At 41.9% G+C, this 12,904-nt stretch overlaps 1 protein-coding gene across 4 annotated transcripts; it reads left to right on the top strand.

Moving 5' to 3' along the window:
* The first annotated feature begins 468 nt into the window (after window positions 1-468).
* Window positions 469-9,534, top strand: C6H11orf58 (chromosome 6 C11orf58 homolog). Of its 4 annotated transcripts, none has more exons than XM_074954941.1 (5): window positions 474-739; window positions 1,852-1,932; window positions 3,316-3,376; window positions 5,495-5,604; window positions 7,502-9,527. In XM_074954941.1, exons 1-5 carry the CDS (start codon window positions 680-682, stop codon window positions 7,712-7,714), a joined length of 525 nt encoding a protein of 174 aa, XP_074811042.1. In that variant the 5' UTR covers window positions 474-679; the 3' UTR covers window positions 7,715-9,527. The 4 variants fall into 4 exon arrangements, with proteins under 4 accessions (XP_074811044.1, XP_074811043.1, XP_074811042.1 ...); XM_074954940.1 differs by having other exon boundaries at window positions 478-739; window positions 1,849-1,932; window positions 7,502-9,521; XM_074954943.1 differs by lacking the exon at window positions 3,316-3,376 and having other exon boundaries at window positions 469-739; window positions 5,479-5,604; window positions 7,502-9,534.
* Window positions 9,535-12,904: the final 3,370 nt, after the last annotated feature.

Raw genomic sequence — 12,904 nt, 5'->3', positions numbered from 1 at the left:
CCATCGCACCGGCTGAGGAAAGCGGGAGAGGGCGGGACGCGCCTCACGGCTTTTGTATCCGAAAAGCGGCGCCCAGGGCGCACCAGAGCAGGCGCGGCAGCGGGGAGGCGCCCCCAGGAGGGGGCGCTGTGTTCCCCTTTAACACCCGGCCTCAGACTCTGCGCCAATTGCCTGTCGACCACTTTTCGTGGAAAGAGAGGGCGCGGGAAGGCAGCCCCACGAGCGCCCGTTTTTACCCGCTGCGGGGGGGAAGGAGGCGAAGGGTTTAGCAAAAAGTAAACGGCGATTTTGTTACGCCGGCTGGTCGGGGACTCGAACCCCGCTCTTCACAGCCTCGGCGTGTTGTTATTCAGCAGGACCCGGCTGCTCCAGCGCTTTCGTCGCCACCCGCGAGGACCTGGACGCTTCGCGCCTCGGCCAATCATGGGCCGGTACCGGCCCCCTTTCTCCCGCCGCAGAGGATTCTGGGACGTGAAGTCTCTCCCGCCCTCCACCCGTGCGTGTCACGAGAGAGGAACGACAACTCCCAGCGTGCCTGGCGCCTGCCGGGATCTTGACCTGCTCGCGGGGGCTGCCCAGGCTGCCGCTGTGTTGCCGCCAGTCAGGCCGCGCAGGAAGACGTAAGGGCCGCGGCCTGGGCGCCGATCCCGCAGCCTCCTGCCCGGCGGCCTGAGGGAAGATGAGTTCGGCCAGGGAGACGCAGCCCCGCCACGGCGTGAAGCGAGCGGCCTCCCCCGATGTAAGCAGCTGGGCGAGGAGACGGAGGAGGCGAGCGGGCCAGGGAGGCCTGGGGCGACGAGGGGAGAGGGAGACTATCCCCTTCCCCCAGGGTGAGGGCGGGCGGCGGGGCCGGTCTCGCCTGGCAGGCCCTGGTCGGCTTGTCGCCGCTCAGTGCAATGACCCAGGCTCCGTCCCCCTCTCGAGGCTCTGGCGCTGCCCGGTGGCGGGGAGGGACCGGAGGCTTTTCCCTGGGCTGTCCCGGCGCGTGTCCCGCTTGAACAGACTGGCCCCCCCGCTGCGAAGGCCGCCCGCCTTCCCTGAGCAGCCGGTGGGGGGTGGGTAGGCGGTTCAGAGGGGATGTGCCTCAGGGCCGGGGACGCCGTTTGCTGCATGACTGCCCGGTGCTCGCTGTGTAATGGAGGTGGTCAGTCGCCGCTGCTAGCCCGGCCTGCGAGCCGCTGCTCGGGTCTCGGCACCATTCAGCGCTTGTTATGCCTCCCGGAGAGGCCCACATCTCTCTCCCCCGTGGTCAAGATTTTATTTTATAGTTGATAGAGGTGAATCTTGATCAAGTTCAAAGGTGGCTTGTCAGTTAACTGTACGATTATTTTTCATTTGCTGGAGGTGAGTTTTTTCTCTCCCTTCCTATGCAAGTTCTTCATGGATTTATTCTTGCTAGATATGTTAGCTTTTAGCAAATGGCTTCAGAAGTCGGAATCCGTTCTTGCATTTTTAAAATTCATTCAATGGCTTGTTGATGTTCTAAGAAGATCTCTTTCTAGTGCCTGTTGACCACCTTTGAGGCTGCATCTAATCAGTTTAGTTTATTAAAAGTCCTTCCTGCTCCCTTCCCTGCTCACTCTTCTCAAGAGCCTATTTATTAAAAAATCCATGTCTTTAAAACACTTCTCGAAGTTGACATTATTAAATGAGTGAGGTAGGTCATGATCACATGCCTTAGTCATGTATTGAAATTGCATGACTGTAAATGTTGCATCATAGTGCATTGGAAAAATGCTCAAATTATGTATAACTTGGAATATCTTATTTAATATAAATAAACTTTTAGTTGAAACTGATCTATTTGTTTGGTTTTTTTTAAATAATTTATTACCTTCTATCTTCCAGCAGGGATCGAGCAGCTGGGAGGCAGTAGACTTAGGTAATGAAGAAAGAAAGCAAAAGTTCTTGAGACTTATGGGAGCAGGAAAGGTGAGATTTTGTTAATTATCTATTTAAATCCAAGTATTCCATGTAAATAAAGGGTGGTTGCTATTAGGGAAGGATTTTTAAAATGACAAAACAATTCATTGATCACATTGAAAGTGATTGCATAGTGTTTTCTGTTCTTTTTGGAAGTGAAGATGCATTAGTGTTATTGATAAGATACTGCTTCCTTGAAGGTCAAAGTTTTTTTTCTTTAAAACATCTTACTTATGTAAGCAACCAGCCTGGAGTAACTCAGTAGCAAACACAATCAGATGGCTTGGAATTTAATTACTTATACAGGGCAAAATCTAAATCCACTTACATGTGTGGACATTGCATATTGTAAGTTTTGTTTTTCATGTGATTAATGTAGAAGGTACCCAGTGATATATAGTCACGAGAGATCAATATTGGAGCCTGAATGTTTTCATATGTGCCTAAAATACAGCTTAATGTTGCAATTTTTTTCTTTTATACAGGCGTCAATTACTAGATGTGGTGGCTTTTAGTTAAATTGGAGGCAAAAATTAAAATTTGCCTTCAATTAAACTAATTTATTTTCTCTAATGTTGTATTTCCCTAACCTAAGGGGAGTCGTCATTCTCTGCCCTAACAGAGTAATTTAGTGCTATTGGGGATAGTAGCATGACCCTGGATTAACCTAGGGATTTACATAAACTGCAAGTTGTGCTCCCACAGAGGCTCCTAATGAAACTGAAGATGGTGCTGGATCTCATGTTCAGGGCTGTGGGTTAAGGCCCATTGGCCACATCTTTGCTTATCCTGTGTGGGTGTTTCGTTGGAAAAGAACAAACAGCCCTACGGAGCTACCAGTTCAGTCCATCAGGTGGTCTTCTGTCCAGTAAGGGAAGGAAAAGAAAAGAAGGAAAAAAAAAAAACAGAAATAAGGATGTGTAGGGAAGGATTCTGAGCTGCTAAGTCATTTCTAGGGGAATCAAAGAGAGGCTGAGTTATTACTGTAATTGGTAAAACCTGGATTGTAACTTGAAACTTTGTTGTGCATTATAGTTCTGGGTTCAGGTGATCTGTTGTCCCTCCTTCTGCTGCAACTTCAGCAGGGCTGTAGTCATCCTTTCCTTTTTACTTGCCAGTGTCACTCTAAAGAGGAAAAGATTTGGGGGTTGGAAGGGTAGAGAGAGAGTACCTGGGGTTTCCTCCAATATGATCAGTGGAAGGTAAAAATTAATCTAGCTTTGTCAACAGATAGTCATTGGCAGATGAAAGAGCTCATTAATACATGTTCTTCCCCCCCCCCCCCCCCCAAAAAAAAACTTGTTAACAGTGAGCAGTAGGGTTTGTCTATCCAAGAATTCTAGTATGTAGGTAGAGCTGTCAGAGTTCACAATAAATTGCATTTTCTTTTAGAAAGAACACACTGGCCGCCTTGTTATCGGAGACCACAGATCAACTTCTCATTTCAGAACAGGTCAGTTTAATAGCTGATACAAATTAGAAGTCTGTAAACTAACATTGATTTAGGGAGGCAGAGCTGAGTCTTTGTACCTTCACTACTGTTGTAGTGGGGGCTTTCAATTTTGTGACTAAAAGTGAGATTCTGGGAGCTGGCATAATCTCATACCCTCTTTTACTAGTCTGTATAGTGACTGAAAAAGGCCTACTTTTGCTGCACGTGTCTACTTCCTCCCACCCAGATTCAGCAAAGCACTTCAGCATGTGCTTAAATTTAAATTTAGCAAAACTGGGGCCCACATATGCAGTCTCCTTTTTTTGGCATAGAAGCAAAACAATCATATTGCTGCATCAGCACAGTGAGTATAGCTGCAAACTGGTAGGCTGCACTGTATTATGTTTCATGCATCATCACCAGTTACACTACCAGCTGATGACCTTTGATGGAGGATGTTATGTATAAATCAGACCTGGGCTTGATTTTCTTTTTCAGAGTCCCTGTGATTATGTAGTCCTGATAGTCCTAGAAAGATTTTTTTTTTCTTGTAAACTGAGCAAACCTTGAGATGAATTGCCATGGACATAAAGCATGCAAAACTATAACTTATTTCTAATCAGTAGATGACTCTGCAAGTTGGTGTGTTTTTCCCATAGACTCTGATGATTAACTATCAGAAGCCAAGATATCTCTGACCTTATCATAAGAAATAAAGTTTGAAAATTGGACAAAGTATGGAATAAGAGCTTTGTTAAAACCTCTCTTAGCTGTATAGAATAGGAATTACCAGACTCCTCTGCATTTTCTCCAGTTTGTCTTGGTAGTAACAACTTCTTAGCTGATCTAGGTAGGCCATGTGGTCTAGTGGAAAAAGCACTGGACTGGGATGTGAGAAACTAGAGTTCTGTTGCTGGTTCTGTCACTGGCCTGTTCGGTGACCTTGGGCAAGTCAGTGATGATACTTACGTCCTTTGTGAAGTACTTTGGGATCGATATCTGAAAGAGTTACTATTGATCACTAGCGGGCAGTTGTGATTAGGTTTTGACAAGAGCCCTGCTCCTTGCTAAAAGACCAAAGCAACCAACTTCCTCTGTTCCTGTGTAAAGTAATCTTCTTCGTCTGCTATCCTCCTGTTTCCCACAGTCGGCAGTCTTTTCCTCCTTTAATAATAACGTATATAGGTACCTTCAAAGTACTGTACAAACACTAATTCTCACAGCAAGGATATTTTACATTTTACAAGGGAGGAAGTCAGTGGCAGATGGGAGTAGAACTAGAAGTCCCTGGTTTCTCTCTCGCAGTAAACTAGGCCAAGGGTTCTTAAACATTTTCAGAATGTAGGCTATACCTAGATAGACATAATGATATACCTAGATATAATATACCCATAATGTAGGCTATACCTAGATAGACATACCTTATTGAAATAAATTGTAATAACTTATTGAAATAAGCAGCAGGATAGCATAAGTGAAAGCATCTATTTAATAGACATAAGAAAGAGCTAATTTTCAAATGGCTTCCCATGGCTGGTGAAAAGAAAGCTAAGCAGCTTCTGTTTTATGTGTGAGATGAAGTGGCCCAAGACACAGGTAGTTCATCTAAAATGTAGCAAATTAAGTCCAGGAGTGAACTTCTGACTTACTGCTGTGTGTGTGCTACTTAATTTTAACCATTGGTTTGCAGTGCCTTGATTTGCCAGTGTAGAGACTGCTTGCTGCACAAATGAATGTCTTGAAGCTCCTGCTCCAATATAACATTTTCATCTTGCTATGAAAAATGGTAATAGTGGGAGGATGGGGTAATGTTAAAAATGAACTGTTTTAGTGTAGACAAGTGGTTGATTTTACAAGGTAGTATTACATTCTAGTAAACCCTGTTTATAGTACTATCCACAGTACAATATTGAGCCTGTGGTGAACTTGATAATCATTCCACCTTTATTACAATGTAAGAGTATTTTACTTGCAACTCTACAAGGGTGATGGTGTATTCACTATGCAATAAATAGTCAACCCAATAAATTGTGTTAAATCTTTTGATACAGTGCTAAATCCTAAAGATCTGGTAATTTTGTGTAATCAGATGTTTTTGTTAATTTGACTGAACCATAACCAAGTACACTGGACATGCAGGGGAAGAAGACAAGAAAATGAATGAAGACCTAGAGTCTCAGTTCCAGCAAAGCATGGACAGCACTATGTCCGGAAGAAATCGACGACACTGTGGACTTGGTTTCAGTGAGGTAGTAGTTTACTTACTCTTATTGACGCAGACAGGCTTGTTCCAGTGGGCAAAGAAAATGAATGACAAACATCGCATGGCCATTTTTTTTTTTTAAACAAGTCAAACTTACTCTATCCCAGAGTGCCCCTATAAGTTTACCAAGGACAAATCTGCAGGAGCCAAGAGCTTTCTGTGTTTGGACACAGAGGTACCAGTGAGAATTCTTGAACACCTGAAAACATTCATGCTCTACAGTAGCTAGATCATGTTAAGCTCCTCAGAGACATAATATAGCAGGTGACTGACAGCACATAGCAGCTCTACCCATAGGAGATTTAGCATAGGAAGTGAAAAATTTTATTCAGTTGACTGCAAGGGGAATTTAAATACACAGAACACTAACCAAAATAATTATGGGACTCTCACCTGCTGTGGAATCTTTAATGACTACAATGGTTAAGGCTTTTCACATCTTCCAGAAACCAGTACCCACATGAGAGTAGCACAATGCCTTAAGACAAGCTAGGGGCATCCATTCAGCGCTAACTCAGATAGAGGAGTACCCTCCCAGTTGATAGCCCCATTTCTTGAGATTCCCTAGGAAAGGCTGGGGGATGCTTCCTCTTCATGTACTGACCTAGATTAAACTGCTTTAGCTCAAAGAGGTGCAATCAGAACCTGAGGTTCTATGACTGCATGCTCCACTTATAATTATGTTGTGTAGTTCTAATGTGTGAGAAAGGGTAGGGAGATAGAAATCTGGAAGAGGTAGGAAATTACTGTTGGACACAGATGAAATCTTCAAATGATCCTATATCTCCTCAGTCATGTAGTTATGAGGCAGTCTCAAGGGAGGGAAGGATAGGACCACCAGTGTCCGGAGGAGGCAGAAAAGTAAAGGAAGACAAAATAAAATTGGTAGTTATGAAACTATACCTCTTTAAATGAAGCCTAGAAAAAAGATATTTGAGCATGAGGTTGAAATATCAGTGAATGTTTACTCTTAGTCAGAGCTAATACTGATGATTGTAGAAAACTTTCTGAGGTTGCTGGACTTGAGTTAAAGAACCACACTAGCAAACGCTTACTATTCCAAACATACATGCACGTTTTCCCTTAAAGGCATATTTGGGTAAATAGAAGCTATACCTGCATTGGCCCATCCTTATCAGATTGTGCATTGAGAATTTTTTCCATGGTACTATGTGCTGTATTTGCCAAATAGTATCAGGTTTACAAAGCATTGCAGTCTTGCACGAGTTCCTGATGACCCTCACAAAAATAATGTGGCTCACATTAAAGTTGGCTACAGTATGGCAGCAATTCTCTTGCATCAAGCATGACTCTTTGAACTCCTACCAAAGCTAAAGTAGTAATGAAGCAGTAAAAACCTTGCATGGTCAATTGCATTCGATTAGAGTTTCCAAGTTCTCTTGTTGGTTCCTTCATGATGAGTAATATGAGGCTAGTGGTCAACCACAAAGTAGCTGCATTATTGTATGGACACAAATTCCTGCTAAAAAATCCTTCCCGGCATAAAGCATTATTGTTTAAAAACTTACTTCCTTTGCTGTTTAAATGTTAGCAAACAAAATGGAGAGGGTCCAGTTACTGCATTAGTAATGTCAAGGGATCCTGGAACTTTAGTACCATTTACCACTGTAATTCAGGTGTCAAGGAAGTTGACAATCAGTCATTCCAGTATCTGACAGACTAATCCTCTCTATATTAAAGACTGAGAGGGTTTTATCTGGTACTTCTGTTATTTAATCCCCTGTCCTATCTGCAACCACTAACACAAAAGGAACAATGTAGCAACTAGTGAAAACTCATTGAACTTGTATGTTAAATGGTAAAATGAGAGGTTGCTTGGGGGAATGATTTAGCTTCCTTTTGTAATCTGACTTTTATTCTAGCTGGAGGAGGCTGAAGGACAAGATGACGTGAACAGATACTCTCCTGAACCTGAAAGTCCAGAGGACTCTGAAAGTGACTCTGAGTCAGAGCGAGAGGAATCTGCGGAAGAACTGCAATCTGCTGAAAAAGACAGTGAAGCTGATGATCCAGAAAGCAAGAAAGATGTGAAAAGCAATTATAAAATGATGTTTGTTAAATCCAGTGGTTCATAACTTCAGGTCTAATAAGTCTTTGTATTTAAAGTACATTAAGTCTTTTTGTTAGTGCAAAGTGGAGGACTGCTTACAGCACAGATTTTTGTATTATGATTTTAAAAAAGCCCTTTTAGATGAAAGAAAAAAATAGTGCTTGCTTTCAGATGCCATGGATGACATTTTTATGGGCATGAGTGTAATTTTTTGGGGGTAAAGTATAAACAGATGCATTGGATGAAAATAAATTTAATTCCCACTCTCCTTCCATTGTAGTTGTCAAACCTCTGACACTACTTTCTTTTATTGGTGTCCTTTTGGCTTGGATGTTTTTGAAATAAGGTTTCATTGGAGTTGCCTGATGCTACATTGATTCTGATACTGTAGCAATGACATCAGTATTCTGCAGTGTAATACAACTTCAAATCTTGGTTCTGTTTGGTAATACCAGCAGTAGTCTGACATAATTGCCAGAGAACATGTTTATTCATTTAGGTCCTGATTCTGTAATGAGGTTGTGATTATAAATCCCTGTTCCCCTGCAGAGTCCTACTGATGACTGTGGCACTCCATCAGTGTTCGGGGGCCCCCACACCATATCAGGATGCAGAAGAGGGCCTTTAGGGTACAGCTACACAGGGATTAAAAAAACCTTTTGGTAGCCAAGGTCAGCTGACTTGGGCTGGAGCCTGAGCTCTGGTAGCCTGTGGGGGAGGAGGGTCTGAGTGCACATGTTGCCACAGCAATTTTTAACCCTGCAGCCAGAGCCCCTTGAGCTCAGGTCAGCTGGCGTAGGCCAGCCGTGGCTCTGCCACAGGTTTTTCATCCCTGTGTAGATGTACTGAGTTACTTCTCTAGGCCTGTTTTTGACAGCTATAGTACAAGAGGGATAAGTTCTTGGGTGTAGATTTCCCTTTTGAAATGAAGGACTTTGATCCTTAAACTGCTTGAGTTGCAGTCTGCATGAGAGCTAGGTAAAAGCAGTGCTTGGGGAGGAAGGTTGTTCTCGTATTAACATACTAGTTTTAATAATTTCTCTCTACAAAAGTGAGATTTGCAGGAGATAAAGAACAACTAGGAAATGAGTTCGTTTGAAAGGAAAAGATACTTTGCTATGGAAAATGATAGGTGCCTCAATTTAATGACACTTTTTTTAAAGATGGGGATGCAAACTAAAGGGATGTGCAGGGAAAGTTGTAGTATACAGTCCCCACGGCTTGAGTGCTACCAATCAAACTGAGGTGAAGAGAGTTGGTCACAATTATCCGTGAAAGGCATGCTACCTCTTACTTTCCTTGCACCAAATCCTCTAGTCTGCACAAAGAAAGAAACAGAAGTGCTAAGACATAGTAAGGACTAAACAAGCCCATATCTTCTGCAAACATATATTTTTGGTGTACTAAAGATCAAACTTCCATATTATATGCATTTTCTCAACTATTATTGTAATGACATCTGTTTGAAAACTGGTCATCAGAATTAATCTGAGGATCACGAAAGGAATACCACATTGCACACATTCTGAATGCATTTCTTTATGGGAGAGCAGAACTTTGTCTGCACCCATGTCTGAAAGAAAAAGCTTACCCAAGGCTCTTGATGAAACTTACAACTTTTTTCTGAATCTGGTAAAGCTGTGTTTCTAATTTACTGATAATCTGTTGCAGTGATTATTTCCATACTGTTTGCTAATTTGTATGAGCTGAAATATGTACAGTGATTGTAAGATAATTGAAAATTAGTACTTCAGCCTTAGCGACACTGAAAGACTTTGAACAAATGTTACTTTGTGGAAAAACAAGCAGTATTAAACCAGATATGTGTGATTATACACTAAATGTGACACAAAAAGTGACTTTAATCAGAATCTGCATTTACTTTTTAACCTAGTTCTTGAACATGAAATTGAGCCGGTTTCATTTTAAAAAATAACCATACTATATTTCACATTAAGGAAAGGAGTAGTGATATTTGACAGGGGGAAAGGCAAAGAAGTGTCTGAACTTTTGAATTTAAGTGCTTAAAAAAAATGTGACAGTACTAGACCTTGACCAGCAAATAGATTTATGGATGTGTCCCCCTCTGGGCCCCCCATACATTATTTATTTGATCCTTTTTATACATTCCTGCAATATGCCAGGAAGTAACCCCTTCATTTTATTTGCATATAAAAGAATGTGCATAGATTGTTCACTTACTCAGTACAGAAGCCATCCCTTTAAAAAAAAAAAGTGTGTGTGTGTATACATACACTCTATTTACCAACGACCTTACTTTGTTTTATCTTTAGTGATACCATAAAATGGTTATAAGCTGCCAATATTCATAAAAGCACCAGGAATTCATCAACTGCCATTTTACATTGATGTTGAATCATTGACAATCTTTTCAACTACTCCCACTGTCTCTAATGCATACATAAAAATTGGGAAGAGGTTATTATATTAACTTTCCCTATTGTTAAGGCAAAATGTGCATATTATGCTATTTCACCATCGAGGAGGGCCTGTTTATATGCAGCATCCAGGATGTAAAGACATTAACTACAACTGTGAAGTTAAAGTGCATTTAAACTCTGTAGGGATGCTCTTATTCACAGCAAAGTGGCCTTAGTTTGCTTTAGCTAAATCACCTTTGAAGATGTATACACACAGAGAAGAATATGGTAGGAACCATTTTGATTTTAATATATTTGTCATTAGCTAATGCCTTTGGTTTGCCAAGTAAGGAAAATACATGTGAAATTTAAGAGAATTTTACTTCTTTGTGTCAGTAAGGGGGAAACTATTAGGATATTGTCCCAAAAGGAAACATCAACAAGAATCCACCAAACAAAACTGCTGCCCTGCTACTGCTAATATTTTGGCAGGTTTTCTCAATTAGGACTTTATTGAGCTGCCTTTTCTAGTCTCAATGGCTGGCTTTCCTACAGTCTGAAATCCAGCTTCTGCCATGAGAAATTCCATCTAGCACATAACTGTCAACAGTCTCATGCTGTCATAGTCTTCACCCGTACTCTGAATGGAACCAACATCCATGCAGCACCTCTGTGTTTTGGAGTATTCAACAGTCCATAGCTCTGGCATCAACTCAGTCTGGTACATCTCTCCTAATTAAACCTTCCTGAAGGCCTGAGGTCAGTTTCCTCCCAGCTAGAATGTTTAGTAGCATTTATGTCCATAGTCAGGTTCTTTTAAACACAGGTTTAAGAGAGCTAAAGAAAGAGCAAAAATTTGACTGGCACACCTAGCTAATCTGGATGTTTTATTCACACTAACAAAATCAGGATTGAAAATCTTGGATCCTGCAACTAATTGCATGCTAGTAGACTATACACCTGCCCTGAGCCCCTCTGGCTTCTGTCCGAGCATTTAGGCTCAGGTTTCTTTCATAGTCTTCATTTCATGACTGTTCAGGTAGTATTGTAGCACAGCAAGACACTTGCTAGATCGTTCTGTTAGTAACCATCGCTTATCCTTCAGCACCCATGTCATCTCTCAGGTGTGAAAATCTGCCTGCAGCTCCTCGGCTGGCACATCATCTCAGCAGTGTGTCATATAAGGGAGTAGCTCTACGTACTTTATTGCATTCTTCCCTGCCAGGCCTAAGGAGTTCCAGGAAGTGACTTGAATGGCATCTCTTTGGGACCCACTACCCAGTCCAGGGGAAATGGGGGAGGAGAAACTGAGAACAAGCTACCAGTTAGTGATCCCTGAATCTCTGCCATAGCCCAGGTTATAGCAGCCTGAGGGCTACTCTAATTTGCTCCACTCCCTTCGCACCACATAGCAGAGCATATGCCCCCAAAATATTGATTGCAGCCCCCAGCTTGGTGTAAATAGTATATTACAGTTAATGGTAAACTGATCTCTAATACTAACACACAGAAGAGTCTTTAATGAAAAAATCAATATGCTACAGGATGTAGCTGGCTTAATTCTATAGGTGACCCTTTCCCCTCTGCATTGCTATGGAAAAAGTTCCCAGGAGTGGTATTAGACTTGACCATAGACTTACATAAGACTTAGCACATGCTTAATTGTATTGCTAGACCAGGGAAAGTGTGTTCAGGTCCTTGCACACTTGAAGCTCCTAGGCTGTTACTGTGCACTGTTAAAGAGCAGCTGAGAACCACCCCAGAGGGGCTTTGTTATGAAAGATGCTCTGTTAGTTTTAGATATTAGTATAATAGTGATAGGTAAATAAATTAACTTTGTACATAAGGATACAACCTTTCTGTAGTGTTGGTTTCTGCTACTATGTCAGCCCTACATTGTGAAATAGTTTCTACATCAGAATTGCATTTACATTCAAAGATAGGCACAAACTAGCGCCTCAAGAATCAAGTTATCTCCTCATGGCTGTACATGCATCCCCATTATTGCTAGAGATAGGAGCAGCACTAAAAATGTGGTTGCAGGTAGTCCTACGTTTTACAGAACAGCACCACTGATATTTATATACAAATACTTTAAAAAGTAACATGGAGACTGATGTCCTTCAGGAAGATGGAATTAAATAAATCACTAGCACTTCTAATCTAGGTCTCAGTTGTGTCAAGGATAGGTGCCCTAAATTACTACTAATCAAACATTTAAATTCAACCTTCATGATGAGGGTAGACCAAAGCCAGTATATTTTGAAAGCCCAAAGCAGGAGACAGAGAAATCTTGATCCCAGTCTTCTACTATAAAGTAAAAAAAGTCCGTCTTTGAAGAGAAAGCAAATGAACAAGCATACATTCCATATAACTGCTGAGCGCACACTATTACAGTTCTCACCACTATCAGTTTGTAGGTAGCATTAGCCCACAGTCTTTGGGAGGTACCCTTTTGAACAGGCAGAGCATTGGAATGACCTATCCCCCTCTCTTTTTTGTACAATGGGGAGCACCTTGTGAGAAAGCACCATCACATCTACCCTCTACTCCAAAATTCCCCTATAAGAAGACGGTCAAGAAAGAATGCTTCCAATAAAAAGGGATCCGTTTTTCTCCCACCCTGCAGAAGTGAAGGAATTCTAGGGCCAAGGAAGTATGATATATAAGGTGCTCTCTAGCTTTAAACCACTGCTTTTTACACTCCCCCTTTTCTTGAAGAGGAGCCTGGCAACTTTATTCCTGAAAGTACAATTTTTAGGATAGCTTCAAAGCTAGAAGTCCTTCTACAGCTGTCATTGGGGAATTCACATCAAAGAGGATACGCACACGTT

This window comes from Natator depressus, chromosome 6, assembly GCF_965152275.1.
Source record: "Natator depressus isolate rNatDep1 chromosome 6, rNatDep2.hap1, whole genome shotgun sequence".
Lineage (NCBI taxonomy): Eukaryota > Metazoa > Chordata > Testudines > Cheloniidae > Natator > Natator depressus.
The sequence above is the reverse complement of the archived record's forward strand: the minus strand, read 5'-3'. Positions and strand labels throughout refer to the sequence as shown.

Excerpts from the sequence above, each read along its gene's own strand:
- C6H11orf58 (XM_074954940.1), top strand. The coding sequence starts at position 680 with ATGAGTTCGGCCAGGGAGACGCAGCCCCGCCACGGCGTGAAGCGAGCG. Across the intron at positions 3,377-5,494 it reads AACTTCTCATTTCAGAACAG|GGGAAGAAGACAAGAAAATG; the intron begins GTCAGTTTAATA and ends CTGGACATGCAG. Across the intron at positions 5,605-7,501 it reads GTGGACTTGGTTTCAGTGAG|CTGGAGGAGGCTGAAGGACA; the intron begins GTAGTAGTTTAC and ends CTTTTATTCTAG.